This window comes from Cryptomeria japonica, chromosome 4 (assembly GCF_030272615.1).
Source record: "Cryptomeria japonica chromosome 4, Sugi_1.0, whole genome shotgun sequence".
Lineage (NCBI taxonomy): Eukaryota > Viridiplantae > Streptophyta > Pinopsida > Cupressales > Cupressaceae > Cryptomeria > Cryptomeria japonica.
Window position 1 is genome coordinate 347,930,999 of NC_081408.1, and position 26,557 is coordinate 347,957,555.

General features: G+C 33.9%; 2 protein-coding genes across 2 annotated transcripts; one reads left to right on the forward strand and one right to left on the reverse strand.

Annotated features, from left to right (window-relative positions):
* Positions 1-1,896: 1,896 nt before the first annotated feature.
* On the forward strand, positions 1,897-5,117 carry LOC131063551 (uncharacterized). The gene is made up of 7 exons (XM_057997401.2): positions 1,897-1,939; positions 2,983-3,134; positions 3,462-3,595; positions 3,790-4,025; positions 4,115-4,321; positions 4,418-4,498; positions 4,755-5,117. Exons 1-7 carry the CDS (start codon positions 1,905-1,907, stop codon positions 5,005-5,007), a joined length of 1,098 nt encoding a protein of 365 aa, XP_057853384.1. The 5' UTR covers positions 1,897-1,904; the 3' UTR covers positions 5,008-5,117.
* Positions 5,118-6,872: 1,755 nt separating this feature from the next.
* LOC131063533 (uncharacterized) lies at positions 6,873-11,892 on the reverse strand. The gene is made up of 9 exons (XM_059219156.1): positions 11,583-11,892; positions 10,108-10,943; positions 9,178-9,342; positions 8,671-8,913; positions 8,103-8,274; positions 7,647-7,727; positions 7,454-7,559; positions 7,154-7,218; positions 6,873-6,994 (listed from the first exon to the last, which is right to left on the reverse strand). The coding sequence occupies exons 1-9, from the start codon at positions 11,890-11,892 to the stop codon at positions 6,873-6,875; spliced, it is 2,100 nt and encodes a 699-aa protein (XP_059075139.1).
* Positions 11,893-26,557: the final 14,665 nt, after the last annotated feature.

The following is a 26,557-nucleotide window of genomic DNA, read 5'->3' on the forward strand; positions in this document are numbered from 1 at the left end:
GTGGTTGGTGATATATCTAATCATTCAAAATTGCTTTTTTTTTTTTTTAATTTTAAACTTGATACACCTTCTCATGCCTTAGATGGATCTTGCACCATTCTAAGGTTCTTTGATGTTATTGTTGACAAAGTTTCAACCTACATGGGAAATTCCCTCATTGAGTTATTCTTTAGTTTTGTCTAATGTTGGGTTCTTAAAAGATGGTTCCAAATAGCTAGTCAAATTTGAGCAGTTGCCATGAGAAATGATTTTTTTATAAGCATGAGATTTTTTCAAGGAGGTCCTTGATTCCTCGATAATTCTAGTCTCCATTTGAAATGATGGTTTAATAGTTTTGATGCTACCAAGGAGAATGTTAATAGGTTCTCTATTTGGATGAACATCCCAATGATTCCTTTAGAGTAATGGAATGAAGAGATCATACACAGTATTGCCAACTTGCTACCAGTCAATTTTTATCGATTGACAATGTCACAAAATCAATGAAGCACTTTGTTTTTCTCCATTTTGTATAAGTGTTTCAACACTAATAAGGTTTTTTCAAAAGTCATAATATTGTGCTCCAAACCTAGTGTTAGAAAGTAAAGAATCCACTACATGATTCCTCACATATTTGCCTGCATTGCCATTAAGCTAGACACTCCTCCTATTCATCCTAAGATGTCAAAGAAAAGTACCATAGTCAAATAAAAAGTACTTTCAAGAATGGGAAACGGTGTTAGAAAGTTGTTAAAGAGGGCTTTGTAATGAGGAATAAAGGAAAGGATTTGAACATTGCAATTATGGATCCCATAATAGATGTGTGAAAGTCTCCCCTTAAGGACAAGAGAAAATTGGATGCTAAGACTAAGTGTAATTTGGAGCCTACCTTTCTTAAAAAAAGCTAGGGTGGCCCTTACAAGTCAAGCTTTTAATCCACATCAAAGCTCTTTGGCAAGGTTTGGCTTCAAACTTCCATGATTGTTATTATGGTTGTTCCTCTTCTACAACTTCAATATTTGTTTGTCGAGAACACCTCTAGTTTTAAGATTTGTTTGTTTATTGATCATTATCTCATATTATATCGTTTTCTTATTGTTCAAAAAAAATTTACCCTTTGTATAAAAAAATATAAAAAATTTGAGATTCTTTCAAACCTTACTTAGATTTATAACTCTGATTTTTCCTAATTAAAAACTGACAAACCTAATTTTATAGAGTTATTTGTACAAACTACTTCTTAACAAGGAGTTTGAAGTCAGCATATACTCATGAGAATCTCTTTGAAAAGTGGTATCTAACTATTATGGAATAGGCTGGTCGGGTGTGTTTTTGGTCATCATCCTTTCTCGAAAGCTGCCATTGAATAGAATATTTGTGGAAATTGAAAGCTCATTCGACGTGTTAATCCATACGCACATCGTACATAGCTTTCACTAGTTGACTCCATGTGATAACTCTTCATCTTCCTGACGTATCAGATTGTGAGAACATTTGTTTACTTTTTCTTACCAGGGGAATGGAAAGCTTCGCAGCTGGTTTAGCTGAGCTGTATTTACAATTCCAATGGGATTTGGGTTTTTTAATAGGAATTCTAAGTTTTATGCTGCCAATTACATTATTTTTTCTTAATCAGGAGATAGAAAGCTTGGCGTCTGAGGATAGGTGGGTAAAAAGGAGGATTCTTGACCATTCAAGAATTCGTATCTAAATTGTATGGTGACAAACACTTCTGTGGAAAATTTTATCATGAACTATTTGACTTTTTTTTGTGAAAAAGAGGATTCTTCCGTTGAATTCAGGAAAGAGATGGAAAGGAATAACCATTATTTTGATGGCGGTGAGCTTTATTTCAGCAAATGGGTATATAAAGCCCCCTTTGCTCCAACCTCTATATCAGAAGAGCACTAACTCCACCGAAGCTCATGGACCGCGCTCAGGAGTCAACTGAATCGCTGAGGTGCTCTTCTTGTGCAACAAGAATTGTTTAAAAATTGGAGTTTGTTTCTCTCATCATCTGTGGAGTAATTTTGATTTTCTCATGTTCTAATAGTTGTGATATCTTGGTCAAGTAGTTGGGTATAGTCTAATAGTTTTGATAGTTTTGTTGATTTAATGTCTAATATTTTAATCTTATAGTATTAGTAGTTCTGACTTTAAAATTGTTAGTGTTGATCGTGAGTACTCGTAATTGGTTGAAATGTATATTTTTAATCTAGAAAGTAGCAAACCATCTGATGTCAGACCAACCCACCAGTAAAAAATGATTTAATGTAGAACAATTAGAACTTAATATAACTAATGATATACTCTCTTTTGTGTCTTTTTGAATACCTCAACAAAAAACATGATTTGACATCATATTTGTTGATGGTGATCTGAAATCTTACTTGTAAGCATGGACCTTACCAAATAAGCTGCTGTTAATAATTGGAAGTGATTTGAAATTTCCACATAAGATTTTGAGAGGCATAAAGTTACAACATGTTTTTTTTCTGTTCATTTATTTTTAAAAGATATACAATTCTCTATCACTGATGTTTAGTAGATCTTGTAAAAGACTAAGGCTGCTCTTTAAGTTGCAAATTGAAGTCTCATCCTCACTGTTTTCTTAGCTCTACCCTAAGAATCTCCATATCAACAATTTTCAATCTTAAGGAAAATATACAAATAAATGTTATAAAAAAAAATGTTTTTAATATTTGATCTGCTAACTAGTGCTGGCCATCATGGCCTATGATATCCTTTCTCCCATACACCATAATTTTCCCACAATTAAAATACTTCAACAAGGGAGTTTCTGTAGCCATAATTCAAATTGATTGCATGCAATTGCCTGTCTAATAAATATGTCAGACAACTTTCATGAGTGAACTTAATGCAAGAATATTTCTAGTTTTAAGAGCTGTTAAAACTATTGGTCTTTATAAGGCTGCTATGAAGATCTAGCTTAAAGTGAGACTATTTAGTACTTATGCAGATGAGTTTATTTGTAACTTGCAGGCATAAATGTGCAGCATGCTTCAGACAATTTAACAAAGTGGAGCATCTAGTTGAGCACATGAAAATTACTTATCATTCTCCACATGAACCAATTTGTGCTATTTGCAAAAAGCATTGCAGATTCTACGATTCACTGAGGGAACATTTGATTGGTATGTTTGCCTTTTATGTTCTCCATTATCATAGTATCATCTTTTTTCATTCACTGAGGGAACATTTGATTGGTATGTTTGCCTTTTATGTTCTCCATTATCATATTGTCATCTTTTTTCCTCCTTTTTCATGTAAAGGAGAACCAGACGGGTACAACTAGAATTTAGTGTAAGCTCTTTGGATATCCTTAGATGTGGGGCTTATAAAATACCACTTCATCATGTCAAAAGTTTAAGGTCTTTTAAATTCAATAGCATACAATGAATATCCCCTAATTCCAATTTTAACTATTTAATACTCTATGGTCTTGAACCGATCTTCATTAGGTCCATTACCCAAAGCTGAGTGTGCCAAACAATTCAGTGAAAGGGGATGCAGCCTCTGTCTCAAAATTTTCCCCACTGCAGAACAACTCAATTATCATCGAGCAGCTTGTCAATCCCTGCCACCATTGCCTCCTGTAAGTTCTTAATGAATTTGTAGCTCTGTTTTTCTAATGCCAAAGTTTATCAACAATTTTCTTAAAAAGATAGTAGATGAAATATATAACACACTACTTTTTCATTCCTTTTTCCATGAAGATTGCCCTAATTTCAGCTGACCAATCTTTTTTAACAAAAGAATCATTGTTTTAAGAAGTTTACATCCATACAGGTTTCTGGGCTACGGCTTTCCTCGCTGAATAACAGAATACAGGCAGAAAAGGAGCAGATTCGTGATGAAAGTTCAAATAAGAGCAATATTTCTGCCATTGCAATGGATTGTGAGATGGTGGGTGGTGGTCGGGATGGGTCTCTAGACCTATGTGCACGAATCTGCTTGGTGGATGAGGAAGAAAAAGTGGTCTTCCATTGTCATGTCAAGCCTCCAATTCCAATCACAGATTACAGGTTATAAAATGTTTCCAACTTACACTTGTTGTTGTAGCCTGCCATTACTAAGTGAATTTATCATTAATATGGGTGGATATTATTTGCAGATATGATATCACTGGTATCAAACCAGAACATCTCATGGATGCCATGCCACTCAAGCAAGTGCAAGAAAAGATTCAGCAAATTTTATATAATGGAGAAGCGATTTGGCGAATTCGTTTGAAAGGGGGAAAAGCCAAGGTTCTTGTAGGACATGGCTTAGATCACGACTTGCAATGCTTGGGAATGGAGTACCCTACCCATCTTATTAGGTATACATATTAAGTATTGAATTTTGATTACCTTAAGATTTGATGAAGTTCAAAGTAAAAATATAAGGTAATAATGTATACATGTTCGTTTCTCAGGGACACTGCTAAGTACATTCCACTACTAAAGAGTAATAAAACCAGCAATTCACTCAACTATCTCACTCAATCATTTTTAGGGTAATTTATTCTGCACCTTATTCATTCACATTGGTTGTTACATGAATAAGAAATATACCAAGATGACTTGATTTTTGAAGTGCGATATTACGCATATCAAAGGCATTGTGTTAGAAAGCAAAGTTTGTCAATTTCACTGTGTGATGTAAATCAATTCTTAACTTTTCAATCTTTATAAAATTGATCACGAGTATCTTTGGATTTATGACATTTAGAGAATATCTAAGAAAATATGTGTGTTTGTATGTTTTGGCAGGTATAAGATTCAGAATGGGACTCACGACCCATATGAAGATTGTGTGGCATCAATGCGTATTTACAAGAAAATGAGAAATCAGGACCATTCCAAGTCTGCTTATCTCAGTGCAACTGAATTTGTTAGTGAGAATGTGGTGTATTCAAGAATGCAACAAAGAGACCTGGAGAAAATGAGCCCTGAAGCTTTGCTCAATATTTCACAATCTGATTTTTACTGTTGGTGCATGGATTCTAGGTCACAGCCAACTTAATGTGAGAAGCCACTTGAATCCCTTAACTCCGCTTTCATAGGAGGGAATTTGAAAATCTAAAAATGTATCTTAATCAAGGGAAAGTTGTGTTGGAAGTGGATTGACTCTGAGAGGGGGGGTGAATCAGAGTCAATAATCAATTTAACTCTCTTTAATTTTTTTTACTTTGGAAAACTCTTTTAACACACATATGACACCCTAACTTGTATCGAAGCATGCATTTCTGATTAAACAATATATATAATTGAGTAATCTTGATATGCTTCTTATTGAACTTGTCAAAGCATCAAATTATGACTGGTAGAATTAATTAAAAAACAAAGTGACCAGCATAAAGAATTAAAATTTTGTAGAACAACAATGAAGCATAAATAAATGTATCAGAGCATTCATCTAATGGAACACAAAAAGTGGATTAGCACACAACACAGATTTTCATGAGTGGAAAACCCTCTTGGGGTAGAAAAACCATTCGATAAAAGAATATTTTATTATCTCAAGAAGCACCCACTCCTTACACTGTATTTAGAAGTCTCAAACTTCAAGGAGCACGGACCCCTATGTCACAAATGATATCAAGAAAATATCTCCAACTATGAGCACTGATAAATTCAGAAGTGCATCATATTATGCAACTCTCAACTTGTCAATCACTGAACAAGATTAATACAAAAGATGGTCTATCACCGCCATATCTATTTTTTTTTTTCTCCAACTATGAGCACTGATAAATTCAGAAGTGCATCATATTATGCAACTCTCAACTTGTCAATCACTGAACAAGATTAATACAAAAGATGGTCTATCACCGCCATATCTATTTTTTTTTTTTGTTACACCCTGTTATATTCAAGAGATCTATCCTTCATCAAGCAAAACCAACTTATCAGGTTCCCAAACTATAATACGGGTTTTATAGAACTGAATCGCAACCGGAATAAAACTGGTTTGATAGAACTGAATCACAACCGGAATAAAACTGTTTTGTGTGTTCATCCTTGAGTAGGGTTACCAAACCCTAACTTAGGTTGGAGTTAATAAAAATTTATCACCAAAATAAATGTACTCCATAGGATCTCTTTAGAAATACTTCTTTCCTTTTCCCAATTTTTGTTTCAAAAAAAAATTACTTGTGATTATTTCTTTGGAAGAATATAGTAGCAAGAAAGATATTTTTAATCTTTGCATTTTTGATAACTGGAAAAATACTCCGGACCATCTTTTTCATTTTTATTTTTTTTTAAAAAATAGAAGAGTAAACACTTTTATCTTTCTATTTTTTTCTTTCACTTCCATTTTACTTTTTACCCTTCATGGTTTGACAAGAGAAAACACTTTTATCTTTCTTTCTTTTTTTCTTTCACTTCTTTTTTTTTACTTTTGACCCTTCACGGTTTCACAAAACATACTCCAAAAATAACAATTTGACAATTTGATGCTAAAACAATTGCGAGAAATCCCCACAAAATTAGCCATAAAATATTACCATCTGAAGCATTCATACCTGTAGATTATTAAATCAAAAAGTACCACAATGCGAATTTGAAGAACCACTGGTCACTGAACCTACCTTCTTCTCTTCCACAAAAAGTTTCACTATCAATGAATACCAAAAATTAATCTGCTTACACCTGTCCACTATTCATAGAGATAAAGCTATATAGTCACCAAAACCTTTTTGTCATCAAGGACAATGCAGCATAACAAAGGTAACAAACTCCCCCTTTGTCCTTGATGGCAAAAACCTGAGCCATCATAAAACTGAACCATCATTAACTGCTAGAAACAACATCATGATACCATAAATACCACCTGAGTAAACTGCAAATTAATTTGTGAAACCTTAGAACAACCTGTAATTCCAACTATCTGTGAAACTCAGAATAACCTGTAACTCCAACTGTGTAATTCCAACTATCTGTGAAACTCAGAATAACCTGTAACTCCAACTGTGAAACTTTAGAATAACCTATAAACTCAGAATAACCTGTAACTCCAACTGTGAAACTTTAGAATAACCTGTAAGAACAACTGTCTTCTCCCCCTTTTTGTCTCAAGGACAAAGGGAAAAACTTGGGGAGAGTGATACTCCCCCTCATAGAATGCAAGATATTAAGCAAGAATAGATTGAGAGATAACTCCCAACCTGTCTCTGAAATGTTCAAATACTTCTTTAGATAGAGCCTTGGTGAAAATGTCAGCCACTTGTGCCTGGGAAGGCACATATAAAAGTTGAAATTCATTAGCTAACACCTGTTCACGTAGAAAATGTAACTTTATTGCAACATGTTTAGTGCGTGAGTGCATAATAGGATTTTTAGAAAGATTTATGGCACTAGTGTTATCACAAAAAATAGAGATTGGCTTGTTTACTATAATACCCATATCAGCAAGTTGATAAGACATCCAGATTAATTGGGTACAACAAGCTGTTGCGGCAATATACTTAGATTCTGCAGTTGATAAAGTGACACATTCTTGCTTTTTGCTATGCCAGGCAACAAGACGATCTCCTAGGAAGAAAGCTGCACCACTGGTGCTTTTTCTATCATCTACACAGCCAGCCCAGTCAGCATCCGTAAAACCAACAAGAGTAAAATCATTATTTCGTGGATACCATAAACCATAGTCTAAAGTACCTTGAATGTACTTTAAAATTCTTTTCACAGCTATCAAATGAGATTGTTTAGGGGCAGATTGAAATCGTGAAACCAAACAGACTGCATGCATTAAATCAGGCCTAGATGCAGTTAAATAAAGTAAGCTGCCTATCATTGATCTGTACTCAGATTGATTGACTTCAGGTGAGTCATCTGCCTTGGTTAATTTATAGCTAGTCTCCATTGGAGTACTAACACGTTTGCAATCTATCATATTAAACTTCTTTAGCATTTCTTTTGCATATTTGGTTTGTGATAAAAAAATGCCTTGTTCAAGCTGCATTACTTGAAGACCAAGAAAGAAGGTTAATTCACCCAACATGGACATTTCAAATTCAGATTCCATGAGTTTTGAAATTTTTTTGGATAAAGAATCATTATTGCAGCCAAAAATGATATCATCCACATAGACCTCAACAAGTAAAATATCATTACCTTCAACTTTGACATATAAGTTACTATCAACTCCACCTCTCGTAAATCCATTTGCTGTAAGGTGAGCATCTAACCTGGAGTACCAAGCTCTTGGAGCTTGTTTAAGACCATATAGAGCCTTTTTCAACCTGTATACATAATTAGGTTTATCTGCAGAGACAAACCCTTCTGGCTGTTCCATATATACCTCTTCATCAAGATAACCATTTAGGAATGTTGTTTTAACATCCATTTGATAAATTTTAAAATTTTTATAACAGGAGTATGCCAGAAATATTCGTATTGACTCTAGCCTAGCAACAGGTGCAAATGTTTCACCAAAATCTACACCTTCTTGTTGTGCATAGCCTTTACACACAAAGCGTGCTTTATTCCTAACAACTTTACCAGATTCATCAAGTTTATTTCTGAAAATCCATTTACCCCCTATAACATTTTTATCATCCGGTCTAGGCACTAGTTCCCAAGTTTTATTCTTTTCTATTTGATTGATTTCATCTTGCATTGCATTCAGCCAACAATCATTAATAAGAGCTTCAGAAACAGACTTAGGTTCAAAATTAGTTACCAGACAGTAATGCTCAGCCATTTGAGCTTGTTCACCAATTCTTGCTCTTCTCCTAGTCAAGATTCCTGCATCTATTTCACCAATAATTTGACTTTGAGGATGTCTTTTAGTAATGATTCTAGAGGGTGTATGTAAAAGATTTTCTGCTTTAGGACTTGATGGAGGACTCTTCTCATTTGTAATTTCTGCTTCAGCAGATTTAGAAACTTGTTCCAGCCTTATTGGTATATCCTCTTCAACATCCTGCATACCATCACTTAAAAAGAATTGCTCATCAAATCTTACATTAACAGTTTCAACAAATTTGTTCAATCTATTATTGAAACACCTATAAGCTTTGCTATGAGTAGAATATCCAAGAAATATACCCTCATCAGTCTTAGCATCAAAGCTTCCTAGATTCTCTTCATCTCTTTTTATATAACACTTGCACCCAAAAATCTTGAAATACTTAATTGAAGCAGCTTTACCATACCAGAGTTCATAAGGAGTAAAAGTAGATTTTACCCTAATTTGCACACGATTCAGAATATAAACAGCTGTGTGAACAGCTTCTTTCCAATATCTGTCTGGCAGATTTGCCTCATTAAGCATTGTGCGAGCCATCTCTTTAACTGTTCTGTTTTTCCTCTCAACCACCCCATTTTGTTGAGGTGTTCGAGCAGCAGCATACTGTCTTTTAATGCCATGTTTTTCACAATAATCAACAAATTCTTATGATGTAAATTCACCACCCTTGTCTGATCTTAAACATTTAAGTTTTAAATCAGTTTCACGTTCAACCATTTTCCTAAAAATTTTAAATCTGTCAAATGCTTCAGATTTATGTTTGAGAAAAGTGACCCATACCATTCTTGTATAATCATCCACAAAGAGCATGAAGTATTTTTCACCATTGATGGATTGTGTCCTTGTTGGACCACATAAATCTGTATGAACAAGTTGTAAAGGACTAGTAGAAGAGTGTTCTTTAGATTTAAAAGAAACTTTTGTCTGTTTACCTTTCAAACACTCTTTGCACACAATATTTAATGGTTTGCTCAAGATGGGTAAACCTCTAACATTCTGGTTCTTGCTGATTCGAACTAGATTATCAAAGTTTACATGTCCCGAGCGCTTGTACCATAACCAGTTTTCTTCTACTTGACCCATAAGACACATACCTACATTATTTTCATAATCTGTGGAGTCAAGTAAATTGTAAACATTCCCAATAGTCCTCAAACCAGTAGCAACAATTTTACCAGATTTATTTTTGATAGCACAACCTTGAGAACTAAAAGATATATTATAACCACTATCACAAATTTGACTGACACTCAACAAATTGTGTTTTAATCCTTCAACAAAATAAACATCATGAATAGGAGTGTCATCATTTAGCAGTAATGTGCCTTTACCTCTAACAAAGGCTCATGAATTATCACCAAATCTTACAAAACCTCCATCAAAGTTTTCAAAATGAAGGAATTTATTTCTGTCTCCTGTCATATGGTGTGAACAGCCACTGTCCAACACCCACAATGACTTTTTACTTGAAAGAAATGCAGTTTGCACTATCATAGACTGTTCAGAACTAGGGACAAACTTTGGTTTCCACACCTTATGAATTTTTTCTTTTGACTTGCATTGAGAAGAAGTATGTCCAAAGAAGTTACACTTAATGCACTTCACAGTATTTGGAAAACCAGAGGCTTGATTATGTCCAAACATAGAAGTTCTATGTTGCAAAAATCTGCAAGTGTTAACCTTATGGCCAAACTTGTTGCAGTAAAAACAGTAACCATGAAAGAACCCAAACCTAAAAGGAGTCATTCTGTTGTAGGCCTGAAATTGTTTTTTGTTTGCAAGTTTAGTAATTTGTTTTGATGATTCAACACTATCAAAACCTATACCTGTCAAATTCTTGCATTGTTTTTGTTTGCTTAACATTTCATTCAAATGCAAGGTACTTTCATACTGCTCAATCTGCTTATGTAAAGAACTACTTTGCTGTTCCAAAATGTTAACTTTCAATTCACTATCAGCAAGTAAGACTTTCAGATCCTCAACTGTTTGCTTTGAATCTTTTAATTCAATTTGTAAAATCTGTTTTTCACTTTCATGAGAAGCTACAAGTTTCTTAAACCTTTTGATTTCTTTGAGAGCACACAGTAACTCTCCTTCAAGATCAATTTCACCTTGATCTAAATCATCAGATTGATCTACTGATATGTTATTTAAATCTTTCTTTGAGGAAGTTTCTATTGCAGCCATAAACAAGGTTTCATCACCTTCACAAGGTGAGTCATCTGAATCATTTTCAGAATCTTCTTTAATAAAAAGACTCTTCTTTTTCTGAAAAGGATTGAATTTCTTTTTAGAGTTCCATTTTTTCATTTTGAATACTTTTTCTGGTTTTTCTTCTTCATTATTTTGATCACTCAGGGGACATTGAGCAGCAAAGTGCCCAGCTTTGCCGCAATTAAAACATTTGAAGGGTAATTTTCCCTTATACTTCTTTTTTAACTTTCTAACTAGCAAAGCTTCTATAGCATCTGAAAGTTCAGACTCACTATCTAGTTCCTCCTTCTTTTCTACTTTAAATGCAGTTTTTTTAGAACTAGAAGGATTACTACCTATCCTCATTTCATAGGCTGTGAGTATGCTTTGTAGGTTGTCAAGAGACATAGTTGAAAAGCTTTTCTTTTCTTCTAAAGTTGACACCTTAGTTTCAAATTTAGGAAGTAAAGTTCTAATAACCTTTCTGAAAACATCTTTTTCATCAACATTTTCACCAAGACCCCTTCTTGAATTCACAACTTCATCAATTCTAAGAAAATAATTTGCAATAGTCTCATCTTCTTTCATTCTCAATGACTCAAATTGATTCTTGAGTGTGAGAATTTTAGATTCTTTGACCTTTGCATCACCTTGACAAATAGTTTCAAGCTTGCTCCATATTTCATGAGCAAATGGACAATGCATAACTTTAACAAACACATCCTTGGTAAGACCACACAAGAGAGCATGTTTTGCTCTAGCATTTAACTCATACTGAGATTTAGCATCAGGATCTGAAGGAATAGCATTAGGAACAACATATTTTGTGATAACAATGTTCCACACATTTACATCAACAGAGATCAAGTACGTTTCCATTCTGATCTTCCAAAACACATAATCTGTGCCATCAAAGAGGGGAGCTCTTGAAAGAGAGGCACCTTCTTGTGAATAAGCCATGACAAGACTTCCAAAAGACCAGGAACAATCCCTAGGATAGACCTAAATGATGGGACCCTATGCTCTGATACCACTTGTTGGAAGTGGATTGACTCTGAGAGGGGGGGTGAATCAGAGTCAATAATCAATTTAACTCTCTTTAATTTTTTTTACTTTGGAAAACTCTTTTAACACACATATGACACCCTAACTTGTATCGAAGCATGCATTTCTGATTAAACAATATATATAATTGAGTAATCTTGATATGCTTCTTATTGAACTTGTCAAAGCATCAAATTATGACTAGTAGAATTAATTAAAAAACAAAGTGACCAGCATAAAGAATTAAAATTTTGTAGAACAACAATGAAGCATAAATAAATGTATCAGAGCATTCATCTAATGGAACACAAAAAGTGGATTAGCACACAACACAGATTTTCATGAGTGGAAAACCTTCTTGGGGTAGAAAAACCACTCGATAAAAGAATATTTTATTATCTCAAGAAGCACCCACTCCTTACACTGTATTTAGAAGTCTCAAACTTCAAGGAGCACTGACCCCTATGTCACAAATGATATCAAGAAAATATCTCCAACTATGAGCACTGATAAATTCAGAAGTGCATCATATTATGCAACTCTCAACTTGTCAATCACTGAACAAGATTAATAAAAAAGATGGTCTATCACCGCCATATCTATTTATTTTTTTTGTTATACCCTATTATATTCAAGAGATCTATCCTTCATCAAGCAAAACCAACTTATCAGGTTCCCAAACTATAATACGGGTTTTATAGAACTGAATCGCAACCGGAATAAAACTGGTTTGATAGAACTGAATCACAACCGGAATAAAACTGTTTTGTGTGTTCATCCTTGAGTAGGGTTACCAAACCCTAACTTAGGTTGGAGTTAATAAAAATTTATCACCAAAATAAATGTACTCCATAGGATCTCTTTAGAAATACTTCTTTCCTTTTCCCAATTTTTGTTTCAAAAAAAAATTACTTGTGATTATTTCTTTGGAAGAATATAGTAGCAAGAAAGATATTTTTAATCTTTGCATTTTTGATAACTGGAAAAATACTCCGGACCATCTTTTTCATTTTTATTTTTTTTTAAAAAATAGAAGAGTAAACACTTTTATCTTTCTATTTTTTTCTTTCACTTCCATTTTACTTTTTACCCTTCATGGTTTGACAAGAGAAAACACTTTTATCTTTCTTTCTTTTTTTCTTTCACTTCTTTTTTTTTACTTTTGACCCTTCACGGTTTCACAAAACATACTCCAAAAATAACAATTTGACAATTTGATGCTAAAACAATTGCGAGAAATCCCCACAAAATTAGCCATAAAATATTACCATCTGAAGCATTCATACCTGTAGATTATTAAATCAAAAAGTACCACAATGCGAATTTGAAGAACCACTGGTCACTGAACCTACCTTCTTCTCTTCCACAAAAAGTTTCACTATCAATGAATACCAAAAATTAATCTGCTTACACCTGTCCACTATTCATAGAGATAAAGCTATATAGTCACCAAAACCTTTTTGTCATCAAGGACAATGCAGCATAACAAAGGTAACAAGTTGTTGTACAACTGAATCCCAATAAAGATTATCCATTTTATATCTATTAAATTAGTTTGCGATTTCTAATTTTTTTTCAATTTATATTAATCTTTTAAAACATTATATCTGTTGGGTTGTAAACTGTCTCTTTTTCTTCATCAGACTGTTCATTTTCTGCTGCCTTGTCTTTAGACTCTTCGTCTTATTTGAAAGTTCTATTTATTAATATATAAATTTATACATTGATACATCTTAAAAACCAAAATAATCGTGGACCAAATACTAATAAAATAAATAGTGAACATATTGATCCTAATGTACCATCCATCGAGCTTCGTGTGTTCGTCCTATCCATTGTCAACTGCATATCTTCACTCCATTTCGCCCAGACGCATAACTATATCATTTTTCATTGGGAGAATTCAGTTAACTATAACTTTGTAATTTATGGACAAATCAATTCAATCTACCTGGTAAATAAGAGAAAACTAATACTATTATAATATCAAATAAAACTTGAATTGAGGATTAAAATGATTATTAGTATGTGAATGCTTTAAGTTATGACAAGATTTCTGCAACGAAAGTCTATTAAATTTTCTATATTCAAAAAAAAATCTAATGAAAAAGATAAATGATGGAGATTTATTTGCATAATCTTTGATTTACTTGATTTATTTTTCCTATGCAAAACAACTTACAGGAATAAACTACCTAACCAACTAACTAACCTAACTTGATTTATTAAATGTAAACCTTATTTCCTAACACAAATGACCACTATAGTCCCTGAGGTCTCTACACATTCTCAAAACAAGCCAAGTCGCCTAAAATTGGCCTTGTTATTGGTATTATTTACTAATTTCTTAATTTGTCTACTACCAAAATTTTGGCTTCTTCATCCCTCACCATGCATCTAGCCTTAGAGGGTCTTGGGTCTTGGGTTTTCTTGGGATGCTCCATCAAAGATTATTTTGAGCCATCTTTCATCCTTTTAATCCAACTAACCTCAACTTTTTAATTTATCAATAAATCAATTCATTCCACCTCATAAATAGGAAAAATCTAATTCCAAATTGATACCAAGAAAATTTTGAATTAATAATTAAAATGATTTTTAGTATGTAAATTTATAGAATTTCCTATAAAAAAATTTTAAAATTCCTAATAAAAAAGATAAATTATGGAGATTAATTTGCATAATCTTTGATTTATTTGACTTATTTACTTTATATTCATTTAGGAATGTGTATGCAAAAATACCCATTATAGCTAAATAATGATACATTAAAGTTTGACAAAGTTTTTTGGTGTCTTCCTATCAGACTTAATTGCTTATATCTATTGTTCCGGATTTTGGTTTATAACAACACATGTTGGGGGTCCCTTATGCATGCAATAGTCAAAAAGTGGTTATTTCAAAGTGTCACCAGATACATACTTAAAGATGCCCCAATAATCGTGCACTACAACCACCTCAAAATGACCAATAGTTATGTAGAAATGTCCCAATAGTTGCAATAAAGTTGTGCAACTCCTCCAATTAAAGTCCAATAATTCTAACTAGTGGGGTAACGTGGGTGACTATTGGTACATGTAAAATTATTAATGGGCTTTGGTACATGTAAAATTATAGAATGTATTCAAGGATAATAATTGATTCATTATATGTGCATAGATTTGGAAATGAATGAATTAATAGTAAATTGTTATTTAATTTAGATAATGTTGTTAGAGGATAAAGATGAGAATTGAAATGGATTAATTAATAATTAATTGAGAGGATAATAGTAAGAGTTGATTAAATTAAATAATGAGGAGTAAATTGATTAACGAAAAGTTAATTAACTAATTTATGATAAATAATTAACTAATAAAATGTGTTGATATGGGGATTTAATTAATTAATCAATATATTAATCTAAAGAGAATTGACAAGGATTAACTTGTATATAGAACTGTTGATAAAAGGTGGTGTGATTAAGGCATCTATATTTGTCTCTCCTTGAAAGGTTGTTGTCATTAGAAGTAGTAGATTTTCAAGAAGAGTATAATGAGGAAAAGAAGACAAAAATAGATAGAGGAATGATGTTCTAAGTGGCATAATGTTTAGATAGATGCCTCTTGAGAGTACACACAAGGATAAAAGATGATCAAAATGAGAAGACTAATGGTCAAGAAGAAGATATGTGAGATTATGACTATTGTGAATCTTGTACTATTTTACAAATGTTTGAGCAACCAAATTTATTGTAGTGTTTGACATTATGTATCATCAAAGTATAAGGATTGGGGTGAAGATGGGTGAAGTACATAAAGAACAGACACAAAACAGAATGTGAACCATAATATTGAAGACCATGATGATGTTGTGGCAATGTGCTGCAAAGATCAATGACAAAAAACAAAAATAAGAATAAAATTTTTTTTTAAATATGCAAGAAAAATAAGAGAACACATATACTATAAATGATAAGAATAGACATAACTCACAATATCAAAAAAATTAAAGGAAGTCATTTTTGTTTATCTATGATTAGGTGAAAACTTCAAGATTGGTTGTTAATTATTGTGACAATGTACCCTACGCATGGATGCATTCAAGAAAGAAATATTCTTGAAAGACATCCTAAGAAGATTGTGAGATTGTATTGATCATGGTTAAGGATCTATAAAAAAATCAAAGACATCATTTGATTTTTTGTTGTAGCAGCCATTGGTAAATTTTAGACGTTCTTACCCACTTGGAATTTTGTTAGAATTTTTTGGTCAATTTTTTTTGGGGATATTTTAATGAGTTTGAATTATTAAAATTTTCTACGATTTTTTTAATTTTTTTTTTTAAATAGATTTTTGAAATTAGATGAATAGTGTTATTATGAAGAAAAATGCATATACCAATATTTTTATAAAATAAGCCTCAATATATAGCCCATGGTTTACTTAGGTCATACAACTATGAAAAGGATAAACAAGGATACTAAGGACTTGGATGGAGTAGGGCTTTTCTAAAGTAGAAGGTACTTATAGACAAATATTACACATGATGCCAAAAATTGGTTTTCAAAATGGTGCTTGCCCAAGGAATCAAAAAAATGGTTTTCACTTGTAGATTTTTTTGTAAGGACATCCATAGTTAAACATTTACATAATTCACAAAATACACAAAAATAAGCATAAAACAATGAAACGTGTTCAAATATACAAGAACAAAGACATGACATTTACATTAAATGCAAGAATTTTTAATACAATAAGTCATGACATTTACATTAAATCCAATAAGTACATAAGGAATCATAATTATTGGGTTATCGTTGAAGTATATATCACATTCAACTGATCCACCAAGTTGATGTGGAAGTCCACGATATAGTCTATCTAGCACCCAAACTATACCATTGATTGTGCTTAATAATAAATTGAAAAAAAAAACTTGTTATATTTGAATTTTTAATCAATTAAAAATCATGGTCAATGGTACAGTCTGGGTGTTGCATAGGCAATTCGTAACAGAAGAAGCTTTTCGGTGATAGTTTCTTGAAGCTTCAACAACCTGATGATGTCCATGTGTCCATCCACATGTTGGTGAAATTTTGTATCCCAAAAATGTTAAAAATTCATCTTGCCTACTCACTGATACACATGTGGATGGACACATAAGAATGAATGACCATCGACAAATTTTTTTTTCAATCAACCAATCATTATAGACAATTTTTCCATTACTTTAGCATTCTTATAGTTTCCAATTTTTTAAACATTTAAATAAAATTAATAAAATTGATGTCATCAACAATAATTGCAGGGCTGAATTGTCGAAGTAAAAAAAAAAAGTATTCACAAACTCTATAATTATTCAAAAAAAATTTATCGAAAAGATATATATTTCTAATGATTTAAAAGTAAATTACAAAATTTGTGAGGATTCTGGAAAGACCTCGAGAATCCAAACTATCATGTCAAAACCAATGATTTAATAGAGTCACTTTAAAATCCATATATATTCTTTGGATTATAAAACAAAAGAAAAATCAGAAAAGTCTCTTACAAAATATAGCCAGTGGGCTTATACATTGTTCAGATTATAAAACAAAAAATCAAATCTTAAAATGTTGGAGTAGTGATATTCAAGAAGAAGAAATGAAGGGGCAAAGCAATCCTTAGACCTGGAATGGATTGGTCTTGGAATGTTTGCCCCTGCCACACCTGGGGCCCCAACTATGGTTCATCATCAGAACTCGAAGGCTAAATGTACTTCATCTTCAATAACCAATCCATGATGCTCTGGTTCATAGTTTGTGCCAAACCCTTCCTCATTGATGTATTCCTCGAACCAATCCTTGCCTTTGTTGAACTTCAGACCTAAAAGTCTCTAGACAAATCTCATATGCTTGAGAATTTCTTTAGTTCTTGCTACAAACACATCCACCAATAGCCTAGAAAGAACAGGCATCCTGTGAACTTGTCGATTCCCATGATGAGTTGTATTATAGTCTTGTGGGAGTGGAATGGTGAAATGATCATCGATACTACCAACAACTATTTCAATTTCTCCCAAAAAGCGTTATTGAAGAGCTTCTGACGCAAGCGCATGGCCATCACCTTTGCTTCTCTTGCCCTGATAATCAAAGCTAGGAATACAATAGGGATGTTTGTATTCACTTTGTATCTATGAGAAGTCGTAATTAAATCCTCCCCCAGGAGTTTTTTGACTGCATGAATGATGAGGGGGCTAGAATAATTCAAAACTCCTAAGAGGTGCCTATCTGAAATTTCCCCAAGAGAAGCCATTTGTTGTCTGGTAGAAATTAATCAGATAGGAGAATCCATAGATGCAAAGCAAAGCAAAAAAGCAGCAAGGCAAATGGTGGGAAAATCACGGGCAAATGAAGGAATTGAAATGTGAGCTGAAATGGAATGCAAAAAGACACCAAAAATAGAAGCTACAAATACCTAAATATATCTAGAAAACTAAATAATCGAGAGAGAGATCATAAATGGGGGATAAATGTGATATGAGTATAGGCCATGGAAATCCAAAAACATATCCATCGCAAAATCTTCTCAGTCGCATCATACATCATTTGTCCATCGGCATGTGAAAGGGGAAGGTAAGAATGTAAGGAGTTCAACCAAATATTAAATCACTATTAAATGAGGAAAAATAAATTTTGAGGAGAGACCAGAGTCGTCATCTTATTTGTTTAATCCCAAAGACCTCCCTATAAACCCTAAAGCTACCCATGCAATCCTTGTCTCTTTTTGTTATAATCTCACAGTGACTTCCTATAGTCATTTTTTCGGTCTCTTAAGTCATAACTTAAGCCTTTTGCATCATTTTTATGACTGGCCCCTTCTTGCTAGCCACCCAATTCATGTTCCCATCGAGAATCATCAATCCCAGCAACTTGACGATACCAACATGGATAAATCAGTGAGATCGTGCGCTTAGGAGAGACTCTGATTCTATCTTACTGACTGCCTATGCACATGTGGATGGACACGCATAAAGAGAAATCTTGTTGGTGAGATTCTACATCCTAGTGACATTTAAACATCATCTCAAGTCAACTCGCATGCATACATGGATGTACACATCAGAATAAATGACCATCAGAAAAATCTTCTTACACATCCCAATGACTTAGGGATGGAGGAGGTTGCTAAACCATGACAGATAGGTGGCATCCACATCATCATATAGTGCAATCAACATAATGATACCGGGAGGGAGATGATGACACATATGGGAAAGTTTAGCATGCAACGAATTGGTTTTCAGTACAATCAAAACTCATCGGTGATGGTTTTAAAATGTTTCAACTAACCAACGATGCCAAGTGTTGCACACTTGTTGCAAAACCGACCTTCAATAAAAAAAATTGTGAATTTTTTTTACATTTTGTCGATGATCATCGATCAAATCAAATCAATGGTGAAGTTTTAAATTTTCTCAGTTGCTCGTTGCGAGGAATGAAAGCACCAATTCGAGAGAATTTTCTAAATTTTGAGCAAAAACTCGATTGAAGGCAAAAGAAAATGCAAGCTCGAGCTCTGGAGAGTGTGTTCTAGAGAAGCCAAAGAAGAATTGTAGACAAGCGAATTTAGACAATGAGTTTCCTTCTTTCCCATTTTCTTGTATTACTTCGTAATTTGCAAAAGTTTAGAGGCTAAAAAGATTAAAAACCATAGCCATGTAGCAAGCAGAAAACTAGAAAACAATCTTTAGGGTTCCTCCATAAAATTAAGAAACTAGAAAACATGTCAACCTCATCCAAATCCTCTAGAGTAGAGGGTCCTAAATCCGAAAGACAAAATAAGGAGATGAACCTATGAGATGACCTAATTTCTCAATTTCTAAGGTCTTCTCGAAGACGAAGAATTGCAAGGCATGGAAATAGATTTCATGACTCACAGAGGAATTGTAAATCAACTTATATGTCATTTAGAGGCCATAACATTTTAAAATATTTTTACATGAAATCAAATAGAGAAGTGCCTGAGTGTAATCCCTAGAGGCTAGGTTTGGCTCGATTGGTAGTCCCAAATGCCTTTGTAAATGTGGACTTGATTAGAGTGATTACAAAGAAATAAAATCTCAATACAAGGTGCATTCAATCAATTTACGGGAACTTGATTGAAATCAGTAAAGACACTATTTGGCAAGTGTTTTACATGGAGGATGTAGTAGGCAATGACATGGTTATTGACTTGGGTAGCTTGATTTCAGAATACCAGAGTGTCGAGGAGATTTATAGAAGAAAGTGGCTACCACTTCATAGGCCCAAGTTGGGTAAAAATTTTCAAAAGTTTGACAAAACAGACCTATTGTCTTATAGTGTTGAGTTGTTTCACAAGTATTTTCATATGACTTATTATGTTGTGTGTCAAGTTCTTTGTTTTGAGGGATAGTTACACATGCCTGAGGTACTTACAGTGTTGATTTGTGATGTCCAAATCAATGTTGAAAATAGACCTTTTGACTATCCTCACTTTGTAGAAGAAGGGATTCACAATGCCCTGATCTATATCCAAATGGATAGTTCAAATGTCACATTCAAATGGTATTCCTTATTGATGCATATGCTAATATTTTTTGGATAGAGAAATAGATTCTGGAGTAATGATTTGTGCATTAAGGAATTTGATGATAATGGAACAAGGAGTCCCATGCTCTTGTGGACATCTATTTGGGACTGTGGCCTTATGCCTGCTCAATATTTATGTTTTGAGGAGCATTTTGTTCAAAAATTGTATGGTTTATTTGGTCATAACCCTGCAAGGCTGTCAAACAAGATCATGAAGTTCTTGAGGCCTAAAGGAGGGGAACATGAGATAAACGTTAAAATAAACCATAATTCCGATGATTGGTACATCATAGAGAAGCATATACTTACATAAGAATCTATGGATTTTAGGGACAACCACATTTGTTTCCTTTGATAGTTCTTGATGGATTGTCATATTTAGAAATAATCAAACAAATGTGTGGGGTAGATTCTCCTTTTGATAAGTCAGATAAGGCTTCTTTTCTCCCTTCTTATCTTCTTATTGGATATTTTTGGGTTTCTTCATCAACTATCTTTGCAAAATCCATCAATCTCTTCGATAGCTATAAGTTACCCCTACATTCAAAGGGCCAAAAATTTGATCTAGAAGGATACATCACATTTTCAAGAAGTTGTGTAAGTTTGGGTGCATATAGTCATATTTGTTCTCAAAGAGGAATTAACAAGGAATCACCCCACTTATGAAGACAATGTGGAAAGGGTTAAAGCATGGATAAGAATCCGACAAGCTGAGAAAGCAAGAAAGTTGGATGACCCTGCATACAAGGGTGCATTTGTAGATGGCGATGATAAAGTCAAAAGAATGGAGTTGTTACTCCAACATGAATCTAGGTTGACATCAAATGTGCCAATCATTTCCCCATCTTCATCCACTATCTCATCCATCATGTGCAAGGACATAGGGATGTTTCTTCTTTAGCTCAAATGTCCCCCGCTCCATCAGTAGGATTGGAAGTATCCGAAGATGTGGGATAAAGTGCAGCACCCCATGAAAAAGAGGAAGAGGTTATACAAAAAATGCAAGTGCATGTTCCATCTTACTAGCCCCCAAATGATCAAGATGACGACATTGTTAAAATTGTTGATTTATTAACAGATGAAGTCAAAGATCTGGATTCCAAGAAGTTTTTATCTGATGATGATTTCATCAATACAAGTGAGTTCAAAGTGTTTATTAATAAATTCATGAGAAGGAAATTGAATGAAATAACTTGTCATATGCCCTCAGATAAAATAGATGAGGTTGTCAAACAATTTTGGGTAGAGGTCTGTGAAGAAACCAAGGACATGACCCTAGAGAAGGGAAGACAATTGCTAAAAGAAGCGGGATGTATGGTCCTTCCAAGGATAGATATGTCATCTTTCATTTCCTTTTACAATCTCAGGAGACATCAAGGTTTGGATCTGAAGTTAAGTGATGAAGGAAAAGATAAGTTGTGTTATGCTTCAGATTTTAGGCCTAGTGACAAATTGTTGGCTATATGGTGTTTGTATCCACTTGACAAGAGGCCTATCACCATTGCAGATCCACAACATATTTTTGGGAAATTTATGGTTTACAAGGTGGATGATGACACTACAAAATAGGTCATAGATTTGAATGTAAATAAATTGCATTATTTACTAGGGCTGCAGTAGAGAAGCTCATAGCTAAGAACGAGGAGATGTATCAAAAGAATCATGAGCTAAATAAGATATTAAGAGCCTCTACACAACAAGGTCTTCTATTATTTCTAGAGCATCATTCTACTCAATTGAAGATTGACCTATTCATTGAGAAGGAAAAGAGGATAGAAGCAAAATGATGATTGGCCAAGGCTCAAGAGGAAACTCAAAGGCTTAGTAACGATCTCAGAATTTATAAGCTCAAAAGGCTCAAGAGGAAAATCAATTGTTGGTCTTGTAAAAAGATAGAGGAAGGTCGAGTTTGGATTGAAATTGATTGAGAAGTACATAAAGAGAAAGAAAGAATTGTTACAAATTGTTTAGCAAAATGGAAGTCATTTTGATAATGATGTTCAATTGCAATTAGTAACTATAATGGATGAGACAAAGGCTATATTGTCAGAGATCGATCTATTGTTGAAAACATCAAAAATGCATGGGTAGATAGGGAAAGCTTTGAAAATTATCAATAAATTCCAAGGAACACAACCACCAACATTTTTCAAGGACACAGGAAAAGATAAAAATGAAGCTGAGTGGAAAGAAGATCTTGGGAAAGTATTTCTGCATGACACAATGAATGAAGTGTTTGATGATGCTGACAAAGTAGAAGAAAACCTTCATAAGTATCTAGAACGAATTTCACAAATGGAGTTTATTATGAGGTTCTTCAATAGACAAAATGTTTCGGTGGCTACTGAATCTTATGAAAAGCATATAAAGACCTGCACTGAATTATTGCAAAAGGAGAAATGATTTCTCATGAAGACCATATTTTGGTTGAGGCTAATGAGATTTTGAAACATGTGCAGATGACCCAAAGCTTATTTGGATCCTTCTCTATTATAAAAAGGAATTAAAGGCCATCTACAAGTTGTTCTAAAAATTGTCTTGGATGGGTAGAATGTATTATGTTTGAGTTTTTTGATAATAGAAGATAGTTGCAAACTCTTTACTGCTTTACAAAATTGTATACACAATTGAGTTGAATGAAATGACTACAAGCAAATTCAGATTGTCTCCTATTTTATGTGTTTACTTATATGAATGCATGTGTCTACAATGCATTAATTTGTTTTCACAATCAATTGTGAATGTGTAGTATGAATTGTGTTGGAGTGTCTTTTGATTTTTTCCACTAACTGGTTCAGGGTTTATCTTTTGCACTTTGAAGCCTTTTAGGTTTAAAACCCTAAACCATTGGTCCTTTCTTCTTTTGCATTAATTTTGTTTTATTTTGATGGTGACTATTGATCACCTATTTCCGATCGTTCATGCCATCTCTTAAGCCTTTTATGTCGTGTCAATAATCGGCCCCTTGACGTTAGCCATCCGGTTTATATTTCATCATGGGCTCCATATTCACCGTACACCTCTACCCCGATCAATGATCATGAGAGATGCGCAATTGTGCGATTGCTTTAACATGTGCGACAAAGATAATTCCACAATGTCATTACAGACCTGTCAAGGGATGACATGACTCTAACATGCAAAGATGGAGGCCACTAAATGGTTCGTGTTGGAATCCATATGTCACATGGGCCTCATTTGAAAAGGTTGAATTTCGATGAAGAAAGAAGGCCCCCACCCGAGTGAGTCATGCCCTGAGTGGACTAATGAATGGTTGCCACATGAATCACAGGCCACAAAGCAAGGACACACATCCAACACCCCGTCTCATAAAGGGAGATAAGAAGTGATCATTTTGATTGAAATCAATAGTACAAGATGAATGTACAATTGTGTGATTAAATAAAGATGCAGGCAGAATCTAACTACACAATTCCGTTGATGACATGGCACGAGGGTCTCACTAAGATGAATCAATTCCCAGATGAACCCGATGTGGGTAATATGAAGTTACTTTGAATCAAATCAATGGTTATGGTTACTGTGTGATTGCATGATTGTTCCAAGGTGCACCCATAAACTAATTCCACAATGTCGCTACGGATGTGGCATGTAGGACCCACAGGGGACAATGATGAAATCTTGAGCCAATGAAAACATAGATATGTGGATAAGAAAGCCACCTAACACTAACGACTATGCAATAGGATAGATTTTTCATGACTAAGGTCGATGGAAAATAAAATATAATAAAACCAGCGATGTGTCAAGCTCCGATTTGTCACCGACTAACCGAGAATTTGTTGTTGGGACCCCAACATTCAAATATGAAATGCACTGGCTCTCTCCTGCCACCACACCAATATACATGCCTACAATTAATTTTTCCATTCTATCCATTATCATCCAAATTCTTGGTCTATTTCAAGCTCTGAGATTGTTGTGGTTTATTCTTATAGTGCTCTATACATGCTCCCAATTTTCTTTTATGCTTGTGCTTTCACAATTAGGGAATCTAAGAAACGATTGTTGATTGCATTTTTTATTGCATTCTCTATTACTTTATGCTCTTTCATGTGATATTATCAATTGCTCGTAGTCGTTTGAATACATAGAATCTAGCCTATGCTAAATTCTGATGTCTTTTGTTTTTATTACATCAAGTTCACTCATAAAACCCTAACCCTAAGAATGACAAAGTTTTCCAATCTAGGAAAGAGAAATTTCTTTGAGGAGATCATAATCCAGTTCCCCAGGTCAACTGAGACTCAGAAAAGATCAAATCCAGGATCAAGGCCAGATGAATTCATTGTCGACTGAACTACAGGTGTCAGAAATGCATTGATCCCACCATGGGGTTTTAGTCTATGGAGGAAGGGTTACAACAAGAGAAAAGAAAGATTTCTAGTTTCCAATATCTAGACTTGTAATTTGGGGAGGCTTGTTGTGTCGAATGTGTATGTGAATGCAAAATTGATTGCTGCAATTTCAGAAAACTTTAAGCCTGTCACTAGGGAAATTGTAGCTAGTGAAGGTGGCAGGATAAGAGAGATCAACAAAGATGTGATCAATGAGGTGTTCATGCTCAACCCCAATGTTGATTGGGCTATCAATCTAGAAGAGCTGAAATTAGAGTATGAGAAGCATAAACACATATATAAAAAGAATTTGGGGCAATTCTTGCATCCAAGATTCAAAAGGGAAGAAAAGAAGTTAATACTAAAGAAAACAACCCCTTATAGTGTAGACTTGTTTGCTAGTTACTTTGTGGATACATATCATGCCCTCTATCAAGTATGTGCTACGGATGCCAGAGACTTGATACCAACCTAGATGTTGATGGTTTGTATGGATATCCAAAACAGGGATATCAAGACTCTTTGATTATGCTTCTATGGTATTGAGGTTTTACATAATGCCCTATCTAATTTCAAGATTGGAAAATCAAATATTTTTTCAGGTATTATTCTCTTTTGATGCATATATTCTTGTACAAAGGTCTTAAATTATGGTATCCTGATTTGAAGATTATTACAAAGATTAGAGGGTAACCTCTTTGGATTCAGGAGTGGACCTATATTTGGAATTTATATAGTGATCAGTCTAGTTATTTGATTTTTAAAAATCTTTTTGTAAGGAAGCTTCTTATCATTTTGAAAAAGAATGTTAGGTGGGGAATAACCCAAGAGGCTAACGAGTTTCTTAGGCTTAAGGACCTTAAACCTAAACTAGGAATCACTCATAATTGGGGGTCATGGTTTTATTTCAAGGACCATACCATCATAAGAATTTATAGTAGTCTGGTTACTCCTAGGTGCTTGCCCATTACCATTCAAGATAAGGTGGCTTTCCTTGAAATTATGCATCAGTTGGTAGAGGCAGATAAGTCTTTAGTAGGGAGGTCACATAAGAAAGGGTCCATGATCCCATCACATGTTGTGATTGGGATGTATCATTTTCTGAATAGGAAAACATATGACATCCTTGATTCTATTCTTAATAAGTATATATTTCCCTGAGCTAAGTATAGATTTTATTATTTTGAATGATTGGTCAAGAAGCTTGGAAAAGATAAGACACAGAAGCATCAATCGGATGACAAAGATGATGAAGATATGATAAGAAATACAGAGGACTATGAGGAAGTGTTGAAAAGAAATGAGAGATGGTATAAGATCCAATATGAAGAAGATAGAAAAAGAAGAGAGGATAGTTCTTACTCTCCTACATGTGAGATGCAAATAATTCCAAAGGCTAGGATAAGGATGATTTTTGTTGCCTATCATGATGTTGATAGAATTCCTTTACCTCTTGAGAAGCCTCACTTGAATGTTGTCCCTCCATTACAAGTGGTAGAGGAAGAAAGGCCAGAATCTACCGAATCAATTGGCTCCCCAATTAACAGGGTTTACTTTAGTGGCGAATATTTCACATCGGCAATCTGGAAAATGGCGAATATATGTACCGATCGGGGGTGGCCATGTCACCTAGGCTTTATAAATATTCATC